This window comes from Asterias amurensis, chromosome 14 (assembly GCF_032118995.1).
Source record: "Asterias amurensis chromosome 14, ASM3211899v1".
NCBI classification, from domain to species: domain Eukaryota; kingdom Metazoa; phylum Echinodermata; class Asteroidea; order Forcipulatida; family Asteriidae; genus Asterias; species Asterias amurensis.
This window is the reverse complement of record NC_092661.1, coordinates 9,420,046-9,445,624: the sequence shown is the minus strand read 5'-3', so window position 1 is coordinate 9,445,624 and position 25,579 is coordinate 9,420,046. Positions and strand designations below refer to the sequence as shown.

The 25,579-nt window shown below is 38.1% G+C and overlaps 1 protein-coding gene across 2 annotated transcripts; it reads right to left on the bottom strand.

Annotated features, from left to right (window-relative positions):
- Positions 1-2,833: 2,833 nt before the first annotated feature.
- LOC139947618 (uncharacterized) lies at positions 2,834-25,149 on the bottom strand. Of its 2 annotated transcripts, none has more exons than XM_071945573.1 (8): positions 25,024-25,149; positions 15,745-15,970; positions 11,903-12,129; positions 10,913-11,038; positions 9,019-9,193; positions 8,124-8,280; positions 6,800-7,253; positions 2,834-5,397 (listed from the first exon to the last, which is right to left on the bottom strand). In XM_071945573.1, the coding sequence occupies exons 1-8, from the start codon at positions 25,064-25,066 to the stop codon at positions 5,162-5,164; spliced, it is 1,644 nt and encodes a 547-aa protein (XP_071801674.1). In that variant the 5' UTR covers positions 25,067-25,149; the 3' UTR covers positions 2,834-5,161. The 2 variants fall into 2 exon arrangements, with proteins under 2 accessions (XP_071801674.1, XP_071801675.1); XM_071945574.1 differs by having other exon boundaries at positions 24,843-25,131.
- Positions 25,150-25,579: the final 430 nt, after the last annotated feature.

Genomic DNA, 25,579 nt, shown 5'->3' with positions numbered 1-25,579 from the left:
AAAGAACAGATCAACAGTTTGGGGGGTTCTTTCCAAATGTAGGCCTACTGATTTTCAAAACCAACGCAATCCCGGATTTAAGGCTTTATTGTTTGAAGGTGTTTGCGGATTTTCTGAAAACCGTACAGTTCCAGTGATGCGTTTTCGTTTGGGCGCCCTCTCGCGCTTGCATGGTGTAAACTGCAACTAATTTAAATGTTAACTAATATCATTTGCATACTACAGGCTGACCATGAGGCGTACACGAAACACATTTGAGGGGTAACATTTTGGGGGGTGAAGTGGGAGGGGAACAAGCGAAAATGGCATTTGATTACAATGTCACAACTCTCTCAATATCTGTTTTTCCTTTTCCCGTTAATTTTACCATGAAATATCCCGTTTAGATTGACACATTTGAAGCAAACATTCAGGGTTCCCGACCCCCGGAATTATGTCGCCCCGATTGGTCAAAATGATTCATGCTCCCTCTTACAGATGAAACCCTTTAAATGCTATCATCAGAGAGGCCCGATTGACATGGCCTATAATATATGCCCCACAGGCAGTATGGCTCATGAATTTCCATTTAGAAAACACTTTCTTGTGCACAAAAATAAGTTTTACAGTGTAGGCACATACTAATTAACATAAAAACATATTTAAAATTTGTATTTCTTTTCACACTGTCTACAAAAGTATGTTAACTTTGCAGAAAAAATTTGAAACCAAAATTTAAAAAAGTTATCCTGGTTTCCTGTGTCTATACTACTGACTGAAGACTGGTTGGGCAGCTGTTGTATAAATCTTACAGGGCCAGGGCATTACAGGGATTAACTCCACTTACTCAAATTAGTCTTATGTTGATTTTCCGTATGCGGGACACACACTGGGGACAAAATCCCAAGACACTTGCACCAAAGCCAGTTAATTTGTAATATTCCCCTCAACCCCCCCCCCCACAAAATTACCCATCGTTCAAAAGCATTTCTTAAGGAATACAATATTCTGTGAAGAACTTTCTTGCCAAAATCATCAAAGAAAAGCTAGATACTAATTACATCAAACTTACAAACACACATGTGCACTATCGTTTAAAGTACTGAATTAGTTTATTGGACTGTTATTAGTGTGTTAAATTCCACTCTTATTAAAATTCTAACAATTATTGCACATTAGGATGGCGTTCTTGATTGTAATAACTATTAATGATATTACATTCATAAATACCCCAGACAGTTTCTCTACTCCTATTAGTGGGGAGCTCATCACGTGGAGGTGTTTAAACGGTTAATATAATGACCACTGTTTATAACCAGCTGGCTTCTGCGTGTCAGGCGCGCAAGATTATCACGCGGAACGCAATTAATAGCTAATAGTAACAGCCCATAATCTACTTCTACACGAGCGCGTAATCTATTTCTAAGCGCGCGCTGGTACACACAACCAACGCGCAACAGACTCTTTACTAAGTTTCAACAAAAAATATTTCAAACCTCAAATTTTCAACTGTCAAAGTGTCTGTAATTGTATTTTTTTAACGTTTTTTAACAAAAGGGCATTTATGAATGGGAATAAAAGAGTAGTGACTCGTTCTTAAAACCTTGGGCCTTTATCACATGGCAAATCGACCCTGCCAACTTTAAACGGCCGTGTAAGAACTCGTCGCTACCCTTTTATTCCCTTATTATAGTACTAGAGTAGCTTAAAGGTAGTGTCATGCTCTGGTAATGACCTCAAACCATTTTGGTATAATTTCTATCCAAAAGCCAACTTAAGCATCCTTCAAAATTATTGGGTCTGAAATGGCAATAATATATACTTAAAACAATTGAACGATCTAAGGTATACTTTGTCTTTGAGAAAGACAGGGAGAGCAAATAACTACTCTGACTAAACTATTAAGGAGTGATCTGAAAACAATCACAACCAAACTTCACACATTACTCCAAAAAGTGAAATAAAAATACAATGAATTATCAAATCTGGCATTATTTCTTTTGGCAAGTACCTTTCACACTACGTTTTCCATGTGTTGTATTGCAGGACTAATTTGGCTGAGCTTTGTCACATGACCAAAGCAAATAAACTGCACATCGGTTGTTAATTTCCTGCAGTTAATTTTATCGAAGATTTTTTTAAACATCCGCTCATCAAAGGAACTATACAACTTTGGTAATTCTCAAAGACCAGTATTCTCACTTTGTGATGTGTAAAAATAACTAATCTGTGAAAATGTTGGACTCAATTGGTCATCAAAGTTGCAAAAGAATAATGACAGAAAAAATACCCCTGTGTGCTTTCAGATGCATAATAAAAGGCTTCAGTTAAAGTCTTTTAATATTTTAGTGAGAAACTAACTCTTTCTCAAAAACTACATTTGGTCACTTCAGAGGGAGTCGTTTCTTACAATTATTTTGAGTCATTACCAATAGTGCCCAGTACTTTTAAAGCTAGATTGGGAGTCAACATCAAAAAGTGTGAAAGATTCCTTAAAAACACACACATAGGAAACATACTGAGAACGTGATTTTCCAAAATTAGAGACCCACACATGAAGACGCATAGTTTGACAAATAAATAAGATCTACAAATATTAATTTTGGTTTTGCCCTACTGCAAATATAATGCATACTGTGTCTAACATCTATAGATGGATTGCAATACGCGTCATCGACCGCCATATTTGATGAATATTGTGCACGCATAAAGAGCTACCATTGGCTGAGAATCACGCGCAGCGCAAACACGCATGCACTTTTCCAGTGTTAATACATCAAAGATGGCAGTCAATCAGGCATATTGCAACCCATCTACTAAAGACCTACAAAATACAATCCAATGTGTTTATTTATATTTATGTTAGAAATATAAACATTATAAAAAAAAATTTAAAGAGGTACCCTAAGGTCAAATTAAGCTTTGTGACACACCCATTTTTCAAATGTCATTGTAATTTATTTTCTTGAAAAGGCAAATTTGCAGCAAGATGTCATTGGACAGCAAACAACTAGGCCAGGGCCAAATTTGTAAGCAACAAAAAACCTGCTTAGCCAAGGAAAATCTTCCTTAGCAAGAACAGTTTACCAGCCTGCATTCCATAAAGTTTCCATTGTTGCGACTAGTGCCCCACCCATTTTTTGCTTAGCAAAGAAATTTGTTAGGAAGTACTTTCTGCTAAGCAGCTTTGGGGCCTTGTTCACTGCAAAAAGGAAAGTTAGTGCCCGTCAAAATGTCAAATGCAATTTTGCAGTGGATTTCACAAAGAGTTAGGTCAAGTTTTTGCCTAACTTAGGACTAGCCTTAAGTTTTTAATATATTCTAGGACTAGTCCTAACTCTTTGTGAAATTGACCCCTGTTTCTATAAGCCTTTTTGAGATATGGCGGACACAATGCTACAACACTATGAGGTGTGGGTAAATTTGTGCGTTATGACCATAGAAATAGAACGTGTTATATTCAGTGAAGTGCGCATTTTAGGCGACACAGAAGTTTACATGTAAACCTAATGACCACCAACATGGTGAGCGTGGCATAATAAGTCGCGCCGCGTGTGACGCGCATTTCACGTCCGCCATACCTCAAAAAGGCTTATAGCACATCATCAAAATTCAGGAAGAAAAATGTACAGACCATCAACTTGGAACGTAAAATGCGAGGTTAAACTTTGTTTCTTTTTTTCATAAGTGCATTCTGTCTACTGGAAAAAGAATAAATCATCAAACTGAACTTGACCTTGGAATCCCTCTTTAATAACAGGTCAGAAGTTTTTAAAGGCACTTTATTTTAATTTTTTTTTTTCAAAGGCACTTTTTTTAAAAGCCATTGGACCCTCTCGGTAAACAGTATTGTCCAAGGCCCACACTTCGTGTATCACAACTTCTATATAAAATATCACACCTGTGAAAATTTAGGCTCAATCGGTCATTGGAGTCGGGAGAAAATAACGGGAAAACCCACCCTTGTATCCGCACGTTTCGCAGTGTCATGACATGTGTTTAAAGTAAATCCGTAATTCTCGATATCGAGAATTTATATTGTTTTACTGTTTTCTCAAAAAGTAAAGCATTTCATGGAATAATATTTCAAGAGAAGTCTTTCACCATTACCTTCTGTAAACCCTGTAAGTTATTTGTAAATCTCGAAAGGGACCAATGGCTTTAAGGTTGTTGCTAAAGCTTTTAAAATATAAATGGTTGTGCAATTATTATACAGACACTATTGGTCCAGAAGTGCAGAATAGTTAGTCTACATCTTTTGAAAGTAAATAAATGAAATGATAAACAAGAAAGTGGGACCAGTTAGAAGTAAAACATAGAGCAAGTCAAAGATTTTTCCCAACCCCCACCCTACCCTTTCCTTTACAAACTCTAAGTTAGCCATTCCCTCTACAAACATGAAAATTACGATCATCAGCTGCAATCGATCCAACAACAATGCAAACTGTGTCTAAAGCTATTAAACAAAAGTACTTTACAAATCTATCTTGTAAAAATGTGACAAGAGCTTTAAAAAAGAAAGTAAACTTTTCACAGAGGTATGTGATGCGATCAAACTAACTGAGTCGTTTGTCAGAATTATCATTATGAAGAAACAAATGACAAAATACATCTTATTTTATAATGCTAAACATCAACAAGTGGTACAACTTGGCAATGAAAAGAAATGTGCCTTGGTTTGTTTAGTAAACAACTCATTTTTATACTCCTTTTTCTCAGTGTCATTCTTTCTTATCTCTCAGTGTTTATAATTTCACAACTTTTTAACCAACGAAGGTATCAAATTGGGACTTTAACAGCCTTAAAACATAAAATATGCTCTTTTCAACTGTATCAAAAAAATAAGAAATAATTTGCTTGATCGCATCACAATGAATCTTACAGGGCACGATTTCATGAAGCCGGTCAGCACACAATCTTGCTAAGCACAGAACTATCCTGCTTAGCAGAAATAGGTTACCAGCCAACATTCCATAAAGTTGAAATTTTTGATTTTGCCACCGGTGCCCTGCTAATCTTTAGCAGTGGTGAGGTTCAACTACAGATTGACTCACAGAAGCTATAAGTACACCAGAGGCTGTTGTTTGATAAACCTCACCACTGTTGTACCTTATCTTGATTCAAAGACAGTGCACATATCAAAAACAGCACTGATACTTACATAAAAAAAACCTTTTCTTGTCTAGTATGATTTTGCAACACACTCATTGATAGGTACCATCTTGAATCCTGAGGTCTCAACAAGGTAATCCATCATAAAGACAGAGTTCATGTAGGTATCAGGTAGATCCGTATCAAGACTGAGTATTCCACCATTATTCTTGACAAGAGCCTCGTGGATGAGACGAAGTGCTTTGGGCACACGCTCCACATCTCGGAACCTGTAATAGTTGTCCACAGTGAGCTGCGCTGGCAAGCCTGTATGCAAACACATGAACACAAACAATATTTATAAAATATTAAAACAAAATTTAACTTTTAAATTGGGTTGAAAAATTTTCTGAAATTTTATGGCTTCAAATGATACAGTACAAACTCCTGATGACAAGTCATTTGTTCAGACGCGGTAAATTAGCCATAGTTTGAGAAACATTGATAATTTTGTGTTCGCCCTGCATCATTTGCAGTACCCACTGCTAAAATATAAACTTGAACTGCCTTTAGCTACTTGGCATTCTTGGTGGTCTAGTTAATAAGACACTGCTTTAGAATTGCAATGGTAATGTGTTCGAATCCCACCCGAGTAATATGCCTCTGATTTTGTTCACAGGGCTCATGAAATTGTTGAGTTACAGTGCTAAAACACATCGGTGTATATGGGTAAAACTAAATTTAATACAAACTATCATAATGACAATTTTATATATTTTTAAGACACTGGACACTATTGGTAATTGTCAAAGACCAGTCTTCTCACTTGCTGTATCTCAACATATGCATAAAATTACAAACCTGTAAAAATGTTGGCTCAATCCTTCATCGAAGTTGCGAGATAATGAAAGAAAAAACACCCTTGTCACACGACGTTGTGTGCGTTCAGATGCTTGATTTTGAGACCTCAAATTCTAAATCTAAGATCTCGGAATCAAATTCGTGGAAAATTACTTCTTTCTCGAAAAGTACTCCCTTTCAGAGGGAGCCGTTTTTCACAATGTTTTATACCAACATTTCCCCATTACTTGTTACCAGTAAGGTTTTATGCAAATAAATATTTTTAGTAATTACCAATAGTGTCCACTGCCTTTAAATAAAAATAAATAAAAATTTTGGGGCAACAAATTTTCTGAAATTTTATGGTTTCAAATGATACAGTGCTAGCTCCTGACCAGTGTTGTAGTGGTGGGCGGTGCTGGGCAGGCCTGCCCAGCACTCTGAGGAGCGACATACATTGAAACCTGCCCAGCACAGATTTCTCCCAGAGCATGCATTGATCTGAGACACAGCCTCAAATGTCACAGAGAAAGAACAAAGTCAAAAGGTCATTCAACTAATTGCATGGCCTCCATAACACAAACAGTTTGAAAACCTGGAATCATGCCTGAAGCTTGCACTTCGTTAGCAATAAGGGCACCATATAAATTAAAAATGAATAATTTTGTTGATCTGCTCACCCTTGGCGGCTTTGAAAAAGTTGGATTTATTGCCCACCACTAAAATTGGTGTAGCTTCAACCCAGCTCCTGATGACAATCCCGTTGTTTTGAAGTGGTAAATTAGCCATAGTTTGAGAAATATTGGTAATTTTAACATTGTTCATACTTCACCAGCAATTGTTCCGAAAATCAACAATATTTCTTAATCTTAGAATCGTTACAACTTACCTTTTGCAGCTGGAAATTCAACAGCTGGTTTAACAATCCGCAGTCCTCTCCCCTTCGCTTCGTTGCTGATCGCCTTACTAACACTGCCCTCAACGGTTGGTAGGTAATAAGACGCCTTCAACCCCAATTCCTCGAGACGTCGTGAAGCACTAATCAGCGCCATACGGATCCAGTTACCGGGCATGAGGTCGATGTGACCAGGAGGATTGTGTCCGTCCTCCCGTATCCCGATAGTAAAGTGCTTGGCCCAAGACTTAACCGTCTCGGGAAATGTCTGCGCGAAATCTCCGTAGACGAACAGCGTGATGGGCAGCGGTATCCTGTAGGCTGCTAGTGTGGCCACTACACGGTTTGCGCGTTTATAGTTCATACCAACAGCTACTACTAGAGATATTGAGCCCTTTTCACAGTTGGAGTAGATTGCACCATCTACACCTGGCGTATCTTGAGGTACCTGTGTCAGAAAAATCAACATTCCAGATGGGATTTTAGTAAGTAAAAGTTATTTGGCAGTGGCAGTCGAATGAAAGGTATCTAGTAGAGGTCTGCCAAATTACAACTTGGTTAAATGGATCCCACCGCTGCCACCAAATGTGATTCAACATATATTGAGGGCGGTACACAAAACGTCTAGAAAGTTCCCCCAGGTTAAACCCCAGGGTTCTCTCCAGGGTTCTCCCCAGTGTTAGCCCCAGGGTTAGCCCCAGGGTTCTCCCCAGGGTTAGCCCCAGGGTTCTCCCCAGGGTTAGCCCCAGGGTTCTCCCAAGGGCTAGCCCCAGGGTTCTCCCCAGGGTTAGCCCCAGGGTTCTCCCCAGGGTTAGCCCCAGGGTTTTCCCCAGGCTTTTTACCAAGGTTCTCCCCAGGGTTATCCCCGGGGTTATCCCAAGGTTATACCCAGAGTTTTGGTTTGAGTCCCAGTCACGACACTTGTGTCCTTTATGAGCAAGACATTTAACCACAAGCTTCTCTCCAACTAGGAGTAATTGGGTACCTGTGAGAGCAGAGATGGTTCTTGTGATTAATTTAGCTTAGTAGCATATATTTGTTGCACAGGTTGCATACTTCCCAGGGAGCTGAGATGGTTCAAGGAATTATTTAATCGCCCATCATCATTGACCAGGGGTAATAATGTTGGAAGCAATTTAAGGCGCCCTTCGGGTGTGTAAAGCTCTAAATATAAACCCATTAGGGTTATTATTATATTACTATAATTAAAAACATGGCTGCCCTGCTGACTATCTCATTTTTTGTGCCCATTTCATTTCAAATCTACATTTGAAACCAATTCCCGCACAAGGAACTAACAACAGACAATAATTCTTACATTGACTGGATTCATGTCGGTAATGTCGCTATACGTTCGTCTCTCACCAACCCAGGTCACCAATGAAAAGCCGGCTGTTTTGACGTCCGTTCGAATCTGATCCTTATCTTTCTTAGCCCAGCCTGTCGGTTGCCAGTCGTGATACTCCCCATAGAATCTGTGCACACAATCGGAAAAGACACGTTCAGTCAATGCGATATGTTTTCCATTGGGAAGCATTCAAGCAGGGCCCAGTTTCATGGATCTGCTTATTTACCCATTTTAATCAAACCAATTCTATACTTTTAGCGAGCCTGTCTTTTTGTGCAGCTTTTTGTTGCGATTTACACCAGTGGCCAGATCGTGGTTGATTTTTCACAGGACTTTCATGGAAAACATAATAACATTTTTAAGGCACTACCTGTATTCCATCAAGATCATAGCGCACTAGAAAACGAGGTGAGTCTTTAGGAGTTAAGAAATGCAGATAGAGTAACAGATTCCCTAATGACAGTTAGGTCATTGTTCCAAATCATTGGCCCAGCTACTCTGAAGTTTTTTTAGCTAGAACTTTGTTTGCTCTGGGAACATTCAAGCGAGTGATGTCAAGTGTGGACCGAAGAACTCGTGGAGGAGTGTAATTTGACAGTTAAGTGGAATTATATCGAGAAGCAGTTTTGTTCAAGCATTTAAGGAATTTTAAAATTGATTCGTTCTTTAATCAGATTCGTTCTTTAATCAGTAGCCAATGAAGTTCTCTCAAGGGTGTGGAACATTAATCGAGCTGCACTATTTTGTAAACTTTGAACTCTGTCCAATTCATCTAAAACGACCTTTGAGTAATAAATATTATCAAAAAACTGACAATGCAAAAACAGGTAAAGTCACACACAAAAAAAAAAATCAAAAGAATTACTTGTCAATATATTGAAAGGCTTTGTCGCTGATCATCTTTCGCAGGATTTCGTACTCGGCGCCCTCAACGTCCAATTTGAAGATAATGTAGTCTTCCATGGTAAAGGTTTCCATGATCCACTTAGAGAGGTCGATGACCGGGATGGTCTTCCGATAGGAAAGTTTCCGCCCTCCTCCTGTTAAAGGCAGTGGACACTATTGGTAATTACTCAAAATAATTATTAGCATGAAACCTTACTTGGTGACGAGTAATGGGGAGAGGTTGATTGTATAAAACATTGTGAGAAACAGCTCCCTCTGAAGTGGAGTAGTTTTCAAGAACGAAGTAGTTTTCCACGAATTTGATTTCGAGACCTCAGATTTAGAACTTGAGGTATCAAGCATCAGAAAGCACACAACTTCGTGTGAAAAGGGTGTTTTCTTCTTTCATTATTATCTCGCAACTTCGATGACCGATTGAGGTCAAATTTACACAGGTTTGTAATTTCATGCGTATGTTTAGATACAGCAAGTGAGACGACTGGTCTTTGACAATTACCAAAAGTGTCCACTGTCTTTAAATTAACAAAGCCCAAAGTAAATACAGTTATAGAGTATTTATAATATATGATTTGAGGTGACACGGTAAGGTGTCAAAATAGTTTGTGGTAACACTATGTGTATTATATTGCAAGGTAGAGTTTGTTCTTTGTCAACCTTTTTGTTTGTTTTTTATTCCGATTAAAAAAAAACATTTATACAATATAAACTAAGGCATGTACGGGATTAAAAGGGTGGCGACAAGCTCTTACACGGCCACTCAAAAGTTTTCAGTTTTTGTTTTGACCAAACCAGATTTAAACATCAATATTTTATTTTAGTTCTTTTGTTGCTTTAAAAAGACACAGTGAGGTATTACTGTTTGATTAAATCACAGAGGGCCGCCAGATGTTTCCGGTTGAGAGTTTATACTAGCCCGACAATAAAATCAATTATTGTGTGCCAGCAATCCTGTGTAAATGTCGATTAATTTGCCCTGCACATGTTTCAACATGACACGCTTCACCATTTCATTTATTGATGTGTCCAAACATCTGGCATACCTGCCAACCATAAGTGACCAGCTACGTGAAGCAGATGTTGCCCAATGAATTAATAAGTTATCACTTTACTTGTAATTCATTTTTCAGAAAAAATGATGTAGTTGCTAATTTAAAACGGGAGTAACTCAGCAACGCGACACACCCCAAAGCTAAGACTTATACTGCTGGTGGTGTGTTCTTTCCAGCCATGCATACAACTCAATTCTTGAAATTGTCAACATCTGACTCATTTTCACGTAGCGAGTCTATAGATGAGCCAGAACAACTGACGTCACACTTCAAGGCTCATGAATAATGCCAGAGACCGGCATCAAAAACTTCCGTGTGTTTTAACCATTGATCTAATTAATTTCACAAAGAGATATGCAGTCAAATTCTATTGCGGACGTGACAGCAGTGTACTATTTGGGCAGAATGGATGCACGTTTATCCAATATCATTGTATGCAATGGAATCACTGGATCTGCCAGCAGGGACCTGTCTTTATCCGGATAAAGACAGGGGCCCAGTCTGTCTATAGATGAGCTTTCTAACCCTTTGGGAAATTCCATGGTTAGTCGTATTACACTTTTCTGTGTCATTTCTTGATCTTGGTGCTAGTAATTCTATGCGAGATATTCTTTCCACTAAGTTTATAGACTGATTTGTACTTGACACCCAAGGCTTTGAAGTGATGATATTAGAAATGTTGTGGGCTTTGTGCTCTGGATGTTATAACGTTGTTTAACATATTTTGTACGTATGTATATGGGTCAAACCAAAATGAATATTCTTTATCCCTGATGCAAACTGAACAAAGATTAAATTACTCACCTGTTTTTTCATCTTTCAATTCCGATTTGCCGACAAATAGTGACCCCCCTCCCCATTGCATGTCAGCTCCGTTGTTCTTGCCCTTATTAGGACCCCAAACCATCTCCGAAAACGCCGTCATGTTACCTGTAGAAAAAAAACAAAAAAAAAGTGTTGTGAAGTATATACTGATACATCACAATAATCTTGGTTGTGCCGTTTGAAGGAACATTACAGAATTGGTTTTTGCTAACAAAACAGTTGCTGGCAGTGTAAGCTCTTTGTGTAATCGACCATATATATAAACTGACAAACCTGTAGAAGTTTGAGGTTGTTCGACCATCTGGGTCACGAGAAAATAGTGAAAAACCGATTACACTTTTTGCATGATATCTTTTTTTTAAAGAAAATAAATAAAAAACTCTCACTGAACGATAAATTCCAACGAGAAATTAGTTTTATATTTCTCATCAAATATGACATTTCAGACAGATATATTTCAAGGGATGTTTTCTACTATCATCATCATTAGACCGTATAAGTTTTATGTAAACCTGTAATCTTAGATGAGTTTTCTTCAAGTAGATTCTGTAATGTCCCTTTAAAGGCAATGAACATGTTTGGTAATTGTCAAAGACCAGTATTCTCACTTGGTGTATCTCAACATGCATAAAATAACAAGCCTATGGAAATTTGGACTCAATTGGTCATTGAAGTTGCAAGAAAATGATGAAAGAAAAATCCCCCGGTTGTACAGCATAGTGTGTTTTCAGATAGGAATAAAAGGCTTCTGGCCAGAAGTATTTTATTATTTTAGTGCGAAATTACCTCTTTCTCAAAATACATGCTACTCCAGAGGGAGTAGTTTCTCACAATGTTTTATACGATCAACAGCTCTCCATTGCTCGTCACCAAGTAAAGGTTTTATGCTAATATATATTTTGAGTAATTACCAAACGTGTAAAGTGCCTCTTTAAAACTGATTGAGATTATATTGTATAGTATAAGTACCGTCTTTTCCAGCGACACCAACAGGGCAGTGGAGGTGGTGTTTCTCATAGGGACTAAAGTATGGGGCCAGTCGGTCGTCAATTTCAAACGAGTGGATGATGTAGTCCGCTCCGTCGGGATACGTCTCCCGAAACAGCAGGACGGTTGAGGCCACGTTCGCTCCGCAATCTAAGAGGATTTTTCTCGGCTTTTTAGCGTTGGATTCATCAGCTTTTTCTACCTCAAGACTAGGTTCATGTACAAGAACAGAATAACGAACACATGTTAGAATTTGAAAAAGGACAGAATTGACTAGTGCGGGATTTGCACCAACAACTTCTGTTTTAACGAAAACGACTTATGATGTAACGTGCCGGCGCTCTATCAACTGAGCTAAACAAACCCAATGTTGTCAATATCTACATGTATGTTCGGCGGTGCCAGTCAGAAGCCATACCATTAGTCGTGTAGGGAGGGTCACATCCAAATTACGATACAACCTTGAAAGCAGCAGTAAGGGGAACACCTTAAGGGGATGCAACATTTTTATCTCAAATATCATGTTATATCAACAAATAAACCATATGGGAAACTGAATAAATTGTTGTGAAAAAAAATCGCTTTGAGTTCAATTGATGGACATTAAAAAAACTAGCCTACTTTGGACTACATGTATACAGTATGCAAGTCAAAATTCTCCTTCACCACTCCAACTACAAATTTTATAAACAGTAATTGCTTAAAAGAAAAAGGGTCGTAAAACTATCATGTGTGTTGTCTAAAGCCGCATTCGCACTAGACTTTAATTGGGCAAACCAACCGAACCAATGGGTAACTTACCCATTTCAAGTCCAGTGTGAACAGCCTAGGTAGCTTTCCTGACAGGTAACTTACCCACGTCGCATGGGTAGAAAGTTAACCTGTCGGAATGTTACCCAGCCTCATGGTTAAGTTACCAAAAATATTAATCCAGTGCGAACATGGCTTATCAAATGTAAAATAACCTAGTGCACTTAAATTGAAAAGAGAAGAGCTGCGCACCAGTGTTCCTGGTTTAATTTGCGCCACTTAGCCTTTACTATTAGTATCCACAATGTACATGTACATGTGTACGTATGTACATGTATGGTTCCACCTTAGAAGGGATTATCACCACCTGACAATAATTGAAGCTATGGGTCAGTGAACACTCATCAGTATGTATGGAAATTATTGATTGACATTTTGAAGGCAGTACTTCATAATTAAGGATTAATCTAAGGACTTAGGACGAGTCCCAGCCTTCACTGTAACATGTAAACCTTAAGATTAATCCCAAGTTACTCGTCCTATGTTACTCGAGATAGGATTAATCCTAGCGATTCGTGAAACCGGCTGTGGGACAGAATTGGTAATTGTCAAAGACCAGTTTTCTCACTTGGTGTATCTAAACATGCATTTAACATAACAAACCTGTGAAAATTTGTGCTCAAGTAGTCATAAAATTTGCCAGAATAATGGGAAAAAAAACCTAATACTATTATTATTATTTATTCAGCCATTATCTTGCATTACTTTGAGGGCTTTCAGATGCATAATAAAACGTTATAATCCTATATTTTAGCAGCGAATGCCAAAACGATTTAAAGGTTGATAAATATTCTGTAACCTCATTGCAAATTTATTATCTCCTAAGACACTGGACACTATTGGTAATTCTTTATACCTCAGACAGTTTCGCTATTCCTATTGGTGGAGAGCACGTCACGTGGGTGTGTATAAACCTTTGTTTATGACCAGTAAAAAGTGTTGAAACATGGGCGTGACACGCGAGCTTGCACCTGTTCTTATAAGACAGTTTTTTCATTCCTATTGGTCGAGAGCAACGGCCGGGACAGTTGTGCCAAATCATGCGATACGCGCGACGTGCACAGCATTCCCTTATAAGGAGTTGTTTACCCGAGGGCGGCGGAGGGCTTTACCATTTCATTGCTGGAGGGGTGTTGTGTTGAAAGAAATCATTAAACAATTATAATTTTACTTTTTGACCAAAAAGGTTGATGTTTTTTGACCGAAAAGATATTTATGAATGGGAATCAAAGTGTGTTGAATCGGTTTTCAAGTGGTTTAAACCTGCCAAGGCCTGGTTCTTGAAAAATTACCTTGACTTCGTCTCGGTAAAATAATCACGAACCAGGCCTCGTTGTCTAAACCACTAGTTGAAAACCTCTTCACCACACACATGACACATTGATTCCCTTTTTGTCCAAGCCCAGTCTCCTCACTTGGTGTATCTCAATATTATGCATAAAATAACAAACCTGTGAAAATTTGAGCTCAACTAGTCGTTGAAGTTGCGAGATAACTATGAAAGAAAAATTCGCCCTTGTCACACGCAGTTGTGTGCTTTCAGATGCCTGATTTCGAGATCTCAGAATTAGATTCTGAGGTCCCGAAATCAAATTCGTGGAAATTTACCTGTTTCTCAAAAATTGCGTTACTTCAGAGGCAGATATTTCTCACAATGTTTTATACTATCAACAGCTCTCCTCCAAGTTTTTATGCTGACAATTATTTTGAGTAATTACCAATAGTGTTCACTGCCTTTAACAGTAGACTAAGTTATCATCAACAGGTGTTTTGTGTCACGCTACAATATAGATTTGCTGGATGTTTTTATGAAATTTCTTTGAAAAACAAATTTGGGAAGAGGGTGTGTCAACAAACAACACTACTGATGTGAACAATCGCAATTAAATGTAATCACATTTTATAAAGGTCTAACCGTAACTTCTGGTGTCTACAAAAACTTGTTTCTGTCAATCCAAGTGTTTTTGCAAATTAAATGTAAAAACAGGTGGCCAAATACATGGAGTGGAAGGTACATGTACTAAAAAGCATTATGAAAAACATTTCACCTTGAAGCCATTATACACTTTCGGTACAGAAAAAACCCAAAAAGTTCACAGATTTACAAATAACTTACAGGGTTTACAGAAGGTAATGGTGAAATATTATTCCATGAAATGCTTTACTTTTTGAGAAAACGTTAAAACAATATAAATTCTCGATAGAGAGAATTACGGATTTATTTTAAACACATGTCATGACACGGCGAAACGTGCGGAAACAAGAGTGGGTTTTCCCGTTATTTTCTCCCGACTCCGATGACCGATTGAGCCTTAATTTTCACAGGTTTGTTATTTTATATATAAGTTGTGATACACAAAGTGTGGGACTTGGACAATACTGTTTACCGAAAGTGTATAATGGCTTTAAAGTATTTTGTGGCTCTTGATTTTGAGCAATATCTCAAAAACACCTTGGAAATGAAATCTTTCAGATGTTAGTTTTATTGTGTATCTACATTCAAACAATCGACGGTTCCATTCTGGACACCTTTGATAATTGTCAAAAACTGGCCAGTGCTTTCACTTCGACTATCCAATAAAATAACAAAGTGAAAATTTTGACTCAATCGGTCATCGAAGTTACAAGAGAACAATAAAAGTGTTAATACTAAGCCTTGTGTGACCTTGTTTGGTAGATAAGTGCGCTATACAGAGACTTCGATATTATTATTAACACTCTTTATTTATTATAAGCTATCACACAAGCGCAAGTAGAATATGGACAAATGTAGCGTTTCTGCGTCCCATATCCAACGAGGCCGAAGGCAATGTGCAAAGTTTAAAATTTCAGAATGTTATTTTGCGACGAAAAGCATGCACGCGCACAAAGTTTAACATGTAATTTTTGCACTGTCTCAAAATACGCAGTGTGCATTATAAAAACTGGGAGTAGGTTATCTAGGTTTTTATATCACCCTCCAGTTCAAGTATCTGATTGGTGGATTAGTGTACATACGTACTGGAATCACTTACTTTGGCTCATGTTTTAAAACAACAGCTCCCTGTTCCGTCGGAGATCTTCTTAAGACAGTTTCGACTCTGTCTGCAGCAGCATTGAAGATTTCGACGGCGCGATGAGAACTGGGTTGAAAGAGGTCGCCACCCCTATTTCCACCCATTAGGTTGGAGACAATGAAGCCAAGGCAGAACCCAACGGTCAACCCCACTAGTGCTGACAGTGTAGAAACCCTCATTGTACCTGTGAGAAGGGAAGGAGGACAACAACTGGTCAAATACACACCAATAGTATACCAAGCAGATGGAACTCAACTTCATCAGTTGACTTATCATGCTCTAAAACAACCGTGGAACGGTTCCTTGGGTGTTGTGTTTCCACCATCACATCATGAATGTTGCCTTTAGCTTGTTTCAGTGAATTATTCAAGTTTAGATAATCATGCTTAGTTCAAACAGCCGCTGGGCCCAACTTCATAAAGTCGCTTAAGCAGAAAGTATTGCTTAGCAATTTTCTGCTAAGCAGAAATGATGAGCAGGGCCAGTCATAATAGTAGTTTGGCTGGTAACCTTATTCTGGTAAGCAAATTTTTGTTTCGCTAAGCAGCTCTATGAAATTGGGCCCTGGTTGGGATGGTTTTTGTTTTCATAAAGGCCTACATTAAATAGCTAACATTACAACAAAGCAGCTCTGTAATGTGCCCTGCAGTGACTTCACATGTATACATTTATATGAGCCATCCCCCTAGCTCGACGGTCTATCTTTTATGGGTTGAACCCGATTCGGTCTAACTTTAGAACCATTCAGATACACAGAGTTGAACTCAATCGAGTTGAACCATGAGTTAAACCGACTCTAATACTTTCTGAACGACCCAATACAGAGCCTGGACTTGCTGAAGGGCATGATTTGTTACAATGTGCACTTCAATATCTATTTTATATTGAGCTATAATGTAGATCTAGTGCATGTCTGATGTTCCTTCAAAATTCTATATGAAGACTGAAACAAGGCCCAACTGAAACACTTTCAGCTGTTATTCTTTTGAACATTTTTGTGGACATTCTTACCCCAGGGCTCGACAAAGGACCGCAGACCTGAGGCTAGTCTTGGTTCAAGACTCTCCTGGATTTGTCACAAAAAGGGCACGCTATCACACCCAACGCGCTATATATCAACCACGAACCGCTATCACCCGAGAACCGCTATCACAGGAGAGTCTTGGCACATTCGTTAAATCTCCCCCCAAATATGAAGGGGGTGACCTCTTGTGACAAATCCAGGAGAGTCTTGAACCAAGACTAGCCTGAGGCCAGTGATTTGAGCATCAGGCCAGTAAACTTACATTCATAAATACCTCAGACAGTTTCGCTATTCCTATTGGTGGAGAGCGCGTCATGTGGGTGTGTATAAAACTTTGTTTATGACCAGTAAAAAGTGTAAATTCATGGGCGTGACACGCGAGCTTGCACCTGTGATTATACATTGTATAAGACAGTTTCTTTATTCCTATTGGTCGAGAGCAACGGCTGAAACAACGACGCACACAGCATTCCCTTATAAGGAGTTGTTTACCCGAGGGCGGCGGAGGGCCTTACCATTTCATAGCTCGGGGGTGTTGTATTGAAAGAAATCATTGAACAATTATAATTTTTGCATTTATTTACTTTTTGACCAAAAAGTGTTGATCTAGTTTTTGACCGACTTCGTCTCGGTAAAATTATCAAGAACCAGGCCTCGTTGGGATTAAACCACTAGTTGAAAACCTCTTCACCACACATTGATTCCCTTATTATAAACATACAATTAGTACAGCAGTCTTGTGTTTTTGACCGACAACAATAAAATGATAGGGTAAACTGGGGTAACTAAAAACGCCAATTGGGTAAAAAAAACGCCCACCTGACATGTTTCTACCGTTACTAAAAAATGACAAGATGAATTATTTATAGGGATATCAGATGTCTATATTAAGTAGCCCTTGGTGTTTAAAAACTAATAATACAACAACTTTAATTTATTGTCATATTTTAAGGGTATGCCTATAAATACAAAATCCCTCAAATCTGTTGAGTATTGAAGTAAGAAAAATTTGATAAAATGTTAAATGCAAACTCTTAGTGCTAGCTGTGTAGATAGTGTTCGTCTCATATTGATTCTTCTCTTGTAAAAACATTTTACTATACAAGCCACAGTGTAGTCTTGTGTATTTTTCTGTTAGTTTGAGTCTTGGGGTCGATTTCCCAAAAGAGTTAGGACTAATCCTAACTTAGGACTACATAGTCCTAAGAGATATACGAAACGTATGGCTATTCCCTAGTTAGGACGAATAACCCTAACTCGAGATAAGACTAGTCTTAACTCTTTGTGAAATCCACCCCTGTACTCCTAAAGGGAAATTTCCCAGAATTCCCAGCAAGGAATTGCCCTGGAATTTACAAGGTCACCCATTTTTTTTAAATGTAACAAAAGTATAAGAGATGTTAAATTTGCATCGGGGATAAAGAATATTAATTTTTTTTCTTTTTTACCCATACACTGTATACTCAGTACTTTCCCGAGTCCTGTGAAAAAAATATCACAGGCATGTTACTCGGGTGGGATTCAAACCCACTACCCTTGCAGTTCTAGAGCAGTGTCTTACCAACTAGAAGGGCGTTTTGGACCCACGGAATTCACGACAGTATTCAATATCTATTACTTCTTGAACTTAGCATAATCATCAATTGTTTTGATTATTTGTTAAAACAACCATCCAAGTTATTCTGAGTTAAATATTTTGAAGAAAAAAAATCTCTGGAATAACATAAGCCCTTTTGAACTTTCTCTAGTAGGAAAGGACGTTACGTAAACTAATCTATTTCTACCTCCATGCACGCACATGGATGTTACAATACAAAATATTAAAAGAAAACAGAATGGTTAAAGTATAAGGCCCAAGCAATTAGGAGTGGTCTTGCTAAAATAAACTGCCGGAATAAACAAAACTTTAGTACAAACAAATAAATAAAACAAATCCAGATTTAATTTTTTTTTTTCTTTTTTTTCTTCATCTTCTTCTTCTCTTCGTCCCTTGTCCTCGAACAAAAGCACACTTCCCCAACTCATATGAACTTGAAACTTCGCACATAGTTAGATATGCATTAGGAGTGGAATAATGTGTTAGTTACGTCATGATGACGTCATCCATTCTTGAGTTATAAAAACTCAAAGTTTATTATTTCAAAAAGTCATTATTTTTGATCCACGTGATGGATTCTTACAATCGATACATAATCGGAAACTCTGTAAACGCCTAGCTCACATGACCCCATTTTTACCTTGTCTTCTGGTTAAAATCAGACTTTTTGTGTATTTTCGTCAAAAATACATTTTTTGTTTTGACTACTACCGTACTGCGTTGATTACACCGGTTCTCGTCCAATCAGTGAAGATAAGCATCATCGGGCCTGGTTAGTACTTGGATGGGAGACCCGCTGGGCAATTTTTTTTTTTTTTTAAGAATATTATATCAGTTTCGTTTATAGTCTATTTTCAAGGCGTTTTTAACAAACATTTCCCTTCCGGTTAGTTAGTCTCTTCTCCAGTCGTGAGTATTCATCAGTTCCGATTTCCTCAACCACAAAAGCTATTTTAACAATCTACACATCATATGAAAGGGCTTTACGTACTTCACAAAAATGGATATGTTGGTGACCTTCTCTTGACCTTTTGACCTTTCTAAACCGGAAGTGCATGTAAAATGCTTTGAAAAGGCCTATTTTCATGGGGTTTTCCTTTGATAATTGTCCATCAGGGTGTATTTTTGTACTTCCGGAAGCCGAACACCTTGTTTTTGTTATGACAAAAACTTAAGTCTAGTGTATTTTTAAGTTTGTTCGGCCAACTCAAAAATACCTTGTCCGCTAACAAAAGCACCTTTCCCAAACTCGTATGAACTTGAAACTTCACACATACACGTAGTTAGATATTCATTAGGAGAGGAAACCGTTTAAGTTACGTCATGATGACGTCAACCGTTCTTGAATTATGGTCATTCAAAGTTTTTTATTAATAAAAAATCATAACTTCTGATCTACACAGGGGATTCTTACAATCAATACATCATCGGAATCATCATTTAAAACTCCGTAAACGCCTCCCAGACATAATCCCATTTTGACCTTGTCTTACGGTTCAAAAGTAAGCATTTGTATATTTTCTTGGCCTAAGTGTTTATGCCTAACGCAGCATACCCCTCGCGACTATAGCTTGTTCAGACTTGTTTACACATTATACGCCAGTGCCATGTGCGTGCACATGGCGTGATTTTCCATTGATAAGTTTTGACTGGAAAAAGGTCACCTACGGAGCTCCAGGAGTGCCATCCGACATATCGAGTTACCGACATACATGTACGTTATCTCATCAAGACATATTATTTTGCTAAGTCGACTTATTCAAAACAGTCAGTTGACTTAACATAATTTATCTCACAAAGTCGACTTAGATAAAATGGTAAGTCGACTTACTGACATAATTTATCTCACCAAGTCGACTTACAGTAACTAATTAAGAAGTTTACTTATACACAGCCTGCACACGTTGCAACCTGTGTGTATTGAGATTGCGAGTTAGGGCCCGCGTGATCGCTAATAATGTGGGGGCATTTTTCGTGCCTGGGATGCAGAAGAATAACCACAATTTAAGACTTGAATCAAGTCTACACCTCGTCCAACTCCGATTGTATTAGTCAATTCAGGCATCCTCTTCAATTTTTTTTTATGTAACAAGCAAAATTATTAATTTACTGATTTTATTTAAAAAAGGTTAATGGCTGTTAGCAAACTGCGTCCAACTAACACTACATGGTGTACATGTACTTGCAAAATATACTGGCCTCACGTTTTGACCCTACTAAATAGCTACGTGAGAAGAATGAGACAATAAATCATGAATTCAGTTCAAAAGGATAAAAGTTTGTTTTCGTCATATTATTCATCAAACTATAAGCCTTTACTACCAGACAGCAAGTAATGGAGCCGAGTTGAAAAGTGACAATACCAAAGTGCAACCATCAGCCGTGAAGTTACATTATATATGATGGTTGTCAAAAGGATAAAAAGGTTGTTGTTGCCACAACCAACCCCCTTATATTCAACGAACCATGTGAATGTATTCAACCAAACAAAACCTTCTAAAGGATTTTGTTCGTTTTTTTTTTTAGGTGTTCGGGCAACAGCCCGAACAACTCTTTGATTTTGTTCGTTTTTTTTTTTAGGTGTTCGGTCAACAGCCCGAACAACTCTTTGATTTTGTTCGTTTTTTTGTTTTTTTTTAGGTGTTCCGGCAACAGCCCGAACAACTCTCTGAAATTGTTTTTTTTTTTTGTTTTTTTTTAGTTTTTAATATTCTTCTCCGAGTCGATTGTCCGCAAGAAAAAGCATAATGCGCAGCTTGCATTAAGTTGAAACTTTGCACACAGGTAGACAATAACCAGTAGATGATACAAAAGTTGTTACGTCACGATGACGTCATCAGTTGACGAGATTCACTAATTCAAAGTTTATTATTTAAAAAAATCATAACTTTTGATCTACATGAGGAATTCTCACAATCAATACATCATCGGAAAGGTCTTGCAAAGAGCTTTGAACGCTTCACAGACATGACCCCACTTTGACCTTCACTTCATGTTCAAAACATTAGTTGAAGATTTAACAACTCTATAGCCGACGCCTGTTGGATGCGCCTACATACAGCACGAATGAAACAGTAATGAGAATGTCGTCTGTTTACGCTGTTGTTATGACTCCATGCGTATTATTCACTGAATTGACGTGGTGCCAAATTTTACCGATGATCAACGCACATAACAATATGGCGCAACTTACGCAACGGAAACGAATGCCACTGAATTTTCGGCGTCAAATTGTTTCCTTTTTGCACTTCTGATGGCATAATGGTGAAGGTGGAATTGAAGACAAAGTTACGCTAAGATGGCCACCTATACTTCAGTGGTTCGTAAGACTTCTAATTACGTGAGAAAATACAAGCAGAAAAAGACGGCATTGGTCGTGTTTTGATCAAACACAGAGAAGCAGAGACGTAACATTGATCAAACAGTCCCCAAAAGTGAAGGTGCTTTGGACCGAATTAACGGCAGTCTACACGGTGATAATGGTAAGCTTTGTGTGAAAATCAATGCTTTCAAAACGAGTGTTATAAATACTATCCTTAATATTATTAATTGGTGAATGTGGTAATGTGTTTGAACTAGAGAACGTTTGGTATTCATGACCATTGGCTGTCGAACGGTGAGGTAAAACTGTGTGACTTGTAAGAAATAATGGTCAGCCTGTTTTAAGTTTTATGTCAGTCATCATGTTTTATGACAAGCGTGTTTAAAAAAGCCTGCGGTGACGTTTTCCTTTTGTTTCGTTGATAAGTTGTTCATTTCAAAAACAGTATAATTGCATTTTCCACTAACTTTTCCTTGTGTCAACTCCTAACTTTGATTGTTTTTTACTAGCCCCCTGAAACAGCTGGTCCTAGAGAGCACAATATAATTCAATAACTGATTTTAATCTATCATAATAAATTTTAAGACTTTATTTTTAACAGTTTCAGCTTGAATTGATTTTCCTTGAGTCATACTTTGTTTAACTTTCTTGTTATTTTTGCCTCTTCAGAATACAGCAAATTATGAAAAATTCAGCGGAATGGTTTTTGATCCAGTGACAGATTTCCACTCGCAATGTTGCATTCCTTATTTCCATGATACAACCTACAGCCACAGGTAGAAATATTGCTTAACTCATTATATGTTTTAAAGGGAAGGTACACGTTTGGTCATTACTCAAAACAAATATTACCTTAAAAACTGACTTGGTAACATAGCATTGGAGAGCTGTTGATAGTATAAAACATTGTGGGGAACGAATCCCTCTGAAGTGAGAAAGAGGTACATACATGTACTTATAATTATTTTCTTTTAAACATCCAAATCTAAAATTTCAAGTCAAAGCAGCCAAAAAACAGACAAAATGGGCACTCTAAGTAATAGGCCTTGCAAGCATGCAATATAAAACACTGCATGTGTTGCGGGTTTTTTTCTTTTTCAGCTGTATCATATGCTCAAATTGTAAAATAATTCTATTTTCTTATATATTTTTATTTATTTATTGGAATTTGTAAGTTGTACGTGCCTGTGTGCATCCTTAGATGGAGAGGGCATACTAAGTAATGTAACAATTTATTTTGTTATGGTACGTACATGGACTCTCTAATTACATGATGCAACCAATGCTGATGCTTAAAATTGTACCAAGGTAGTTATAAACTTAAACCTAACTATATTGTATCCCCACCAATACATCGATCCTCGAGTCGGTGGTGCAACACTGCAAAGTTTCAAATAGCTATATTTTCCACCTGTTTGATGGGTAGCCTACACCACATAACAGAGGCATTAAGGAGCAAGAAATGAACAATCACACTGTGCATTATGTGTGCACACTATATTGTCTGATCTCCTTCATTATTCTCTTCTTCTTGATTAACATTTCCCAAGGTTTTTCTTCCACTATGACTAGCCTACATGTACAGCTCAGAATTTGCTTCAAACAGTATAGAGGCCAACACACCACCACCCACTTGTTACATGTATGTATTTTTGTACACAGCCCTGGCTCTTTTGTTTTTTTGGTTTTTTTGTGGGGGGGATCCACAAGACCATTCCTGTTTATTACAAGACCAGAATCAGTTTATGGGCCCACTATACAACAAAATATTTAGCAGAAGATACTGCTTAAAAAAATTCTTCACTTCATCTTAGCAAAAAATGGTAATAATAATTTAATAATAATTAATTTATTTTTAATAAAGCGGGCACCAGTCACTTGACAGCCTTGATCAAGGCTTTGAAGGAATTTAGGCTACAACATTTTGTCATGATTGTTTAATTTTTGTTTTATTTGTGCCGTGCTACTTGTCCAAGCTACCTTCCCGCCTGGCCTGAGCTGTGTGTGCAGTATCAGTGTGCGGCCAAATAACTCATCACTATAATGCGCGCAAAAGACAATAACCCGTGGTCAACTCATTACCTTAATGCGCGAGAAAGACAAGACCCGATATATGGGTCAATACGCCTCTCTTAATATTTATGCATGAGGTACGTCACAATGCTAACCCAAAACGAGGCGATGGGCGCAGCCACTGGAAGTGATCGGGGACTTGCGCCCATAGCCTTTTTGAGATATGGCGGACTTACCATAAAATAAAATTATAATAAAAAAACATTATTATTTATTGAAAACGTTTTGTAGAGGATTTCTGCACGACCGCGGCCATCCGCCACGTGATACAACGTTGATACACCGTTATCTGTACGTTGCCCATGTGCCATGAGGATATACGTCGTGCGACACATGCCAGTGACCTGTCAAAACACCGTTCGGTAACTTTGTGAAAACAACTTTCCACAACGTCCCATTATCAGACGATGAAAACTACGTCGTTGCAAAGTTAGATGTACGTTGCCAAATAACCTGACAAAGGTACCATTCAAGCAACGTTGCCAAACAAAGCTAAAGTAACTTTATTAAGACGTTGTGAAAAACGTAGCCATAGCATTGTATTTACGTTGTTAAATAACATGACAAAGCCACAACTCTCAGGTAACGTTTTGCAAAGAACATTCACATAACGTTTGTATATGACGTTAAAAAAACGTTAGACAAAAGTTATATCTAAGTTATAGAGTAACGTGACTAATCCACAACCTTCTGACAACATTGCATAAATATGTTCACAGGACGTTTTTAGACGATGTTAAAACATAACGTTTTTATAACGTTGTATTTATGTCATTGTGTAACAAGACCAAACTGCAACCTTTTGGCAACGTTGTAGGTTAGTTGTGTTTTAGTTGGGAAGCAACATTACCAAAATACAACTTCACAGTAACGTTACGATGACGTTACGTGTTTGCTGGGTATCACGTGACGGACAATCCTCCAATCAAATGGCAAGGATCTGCGTGGGTGTTATATACACATGTTTTACACATGTTTTATATGAGTTTTTGTCACCATCACCATCACCAGAAAATATTAACCCAAAAAATGTACGTTACCTGTTGCTCCCACTCAATTTCAGGAGTCACTTTCAGTTCTACGTCTAGTAAATTCAGTAAAAGTAGGTCTGTAGCCCAGCTAGCTAATCAATTAACCCTTTTTAACAGCTCCATGGACTTGCGGTTGTGTGTTTACTATTTATTATCAATAAAAATTGCACAGGTGTTGATCCTTCCCTACCCTTTATGCTGCTCTGCGGTCCCCGTGTGGTTGGTGGGATCATGGAGGATGGTGGGGTGTGGTGGGTGTGGTGTGTGCGTGGTGGGTGCTTGTGATGACGATGTGCTCATCAAGGCACCGACACGTACACAGTTCAGCTGAAGCTAGCCTTTTCTCAAGGCATTTGTGGCGTAAACAGCAGAGCGACTTCTGGAACGGGACCGGGAGAACATGCGCGCAGGTCGAGGTGGCGATTGAGTGGCAACAAAGGTATTGACGAAAGGCTACGCCCAGTGTCACGTTTGCCGTGCTGCTGGCCATTTAAAGGTCAAAGTAATGTGGGTCAACAAGAGTCACGACCCCTCCACTTTTGGCAAATACCAGTATCCCCACTTATGCAAACAATAACAAACATCGGACCATTTTTTTAATCAACAGATCGTCGACGCTGCAAAAAAATGAAAGAACAAACACCCTTGTTTATAGATTGTGTGTTTTCAGATGCCTAATGAGTAAGGCCCTGCCCTGCTGAAGCCTTTCTCTGTTTTTTGTTGTTGTGGTTGTTGTTGTTTTGTTT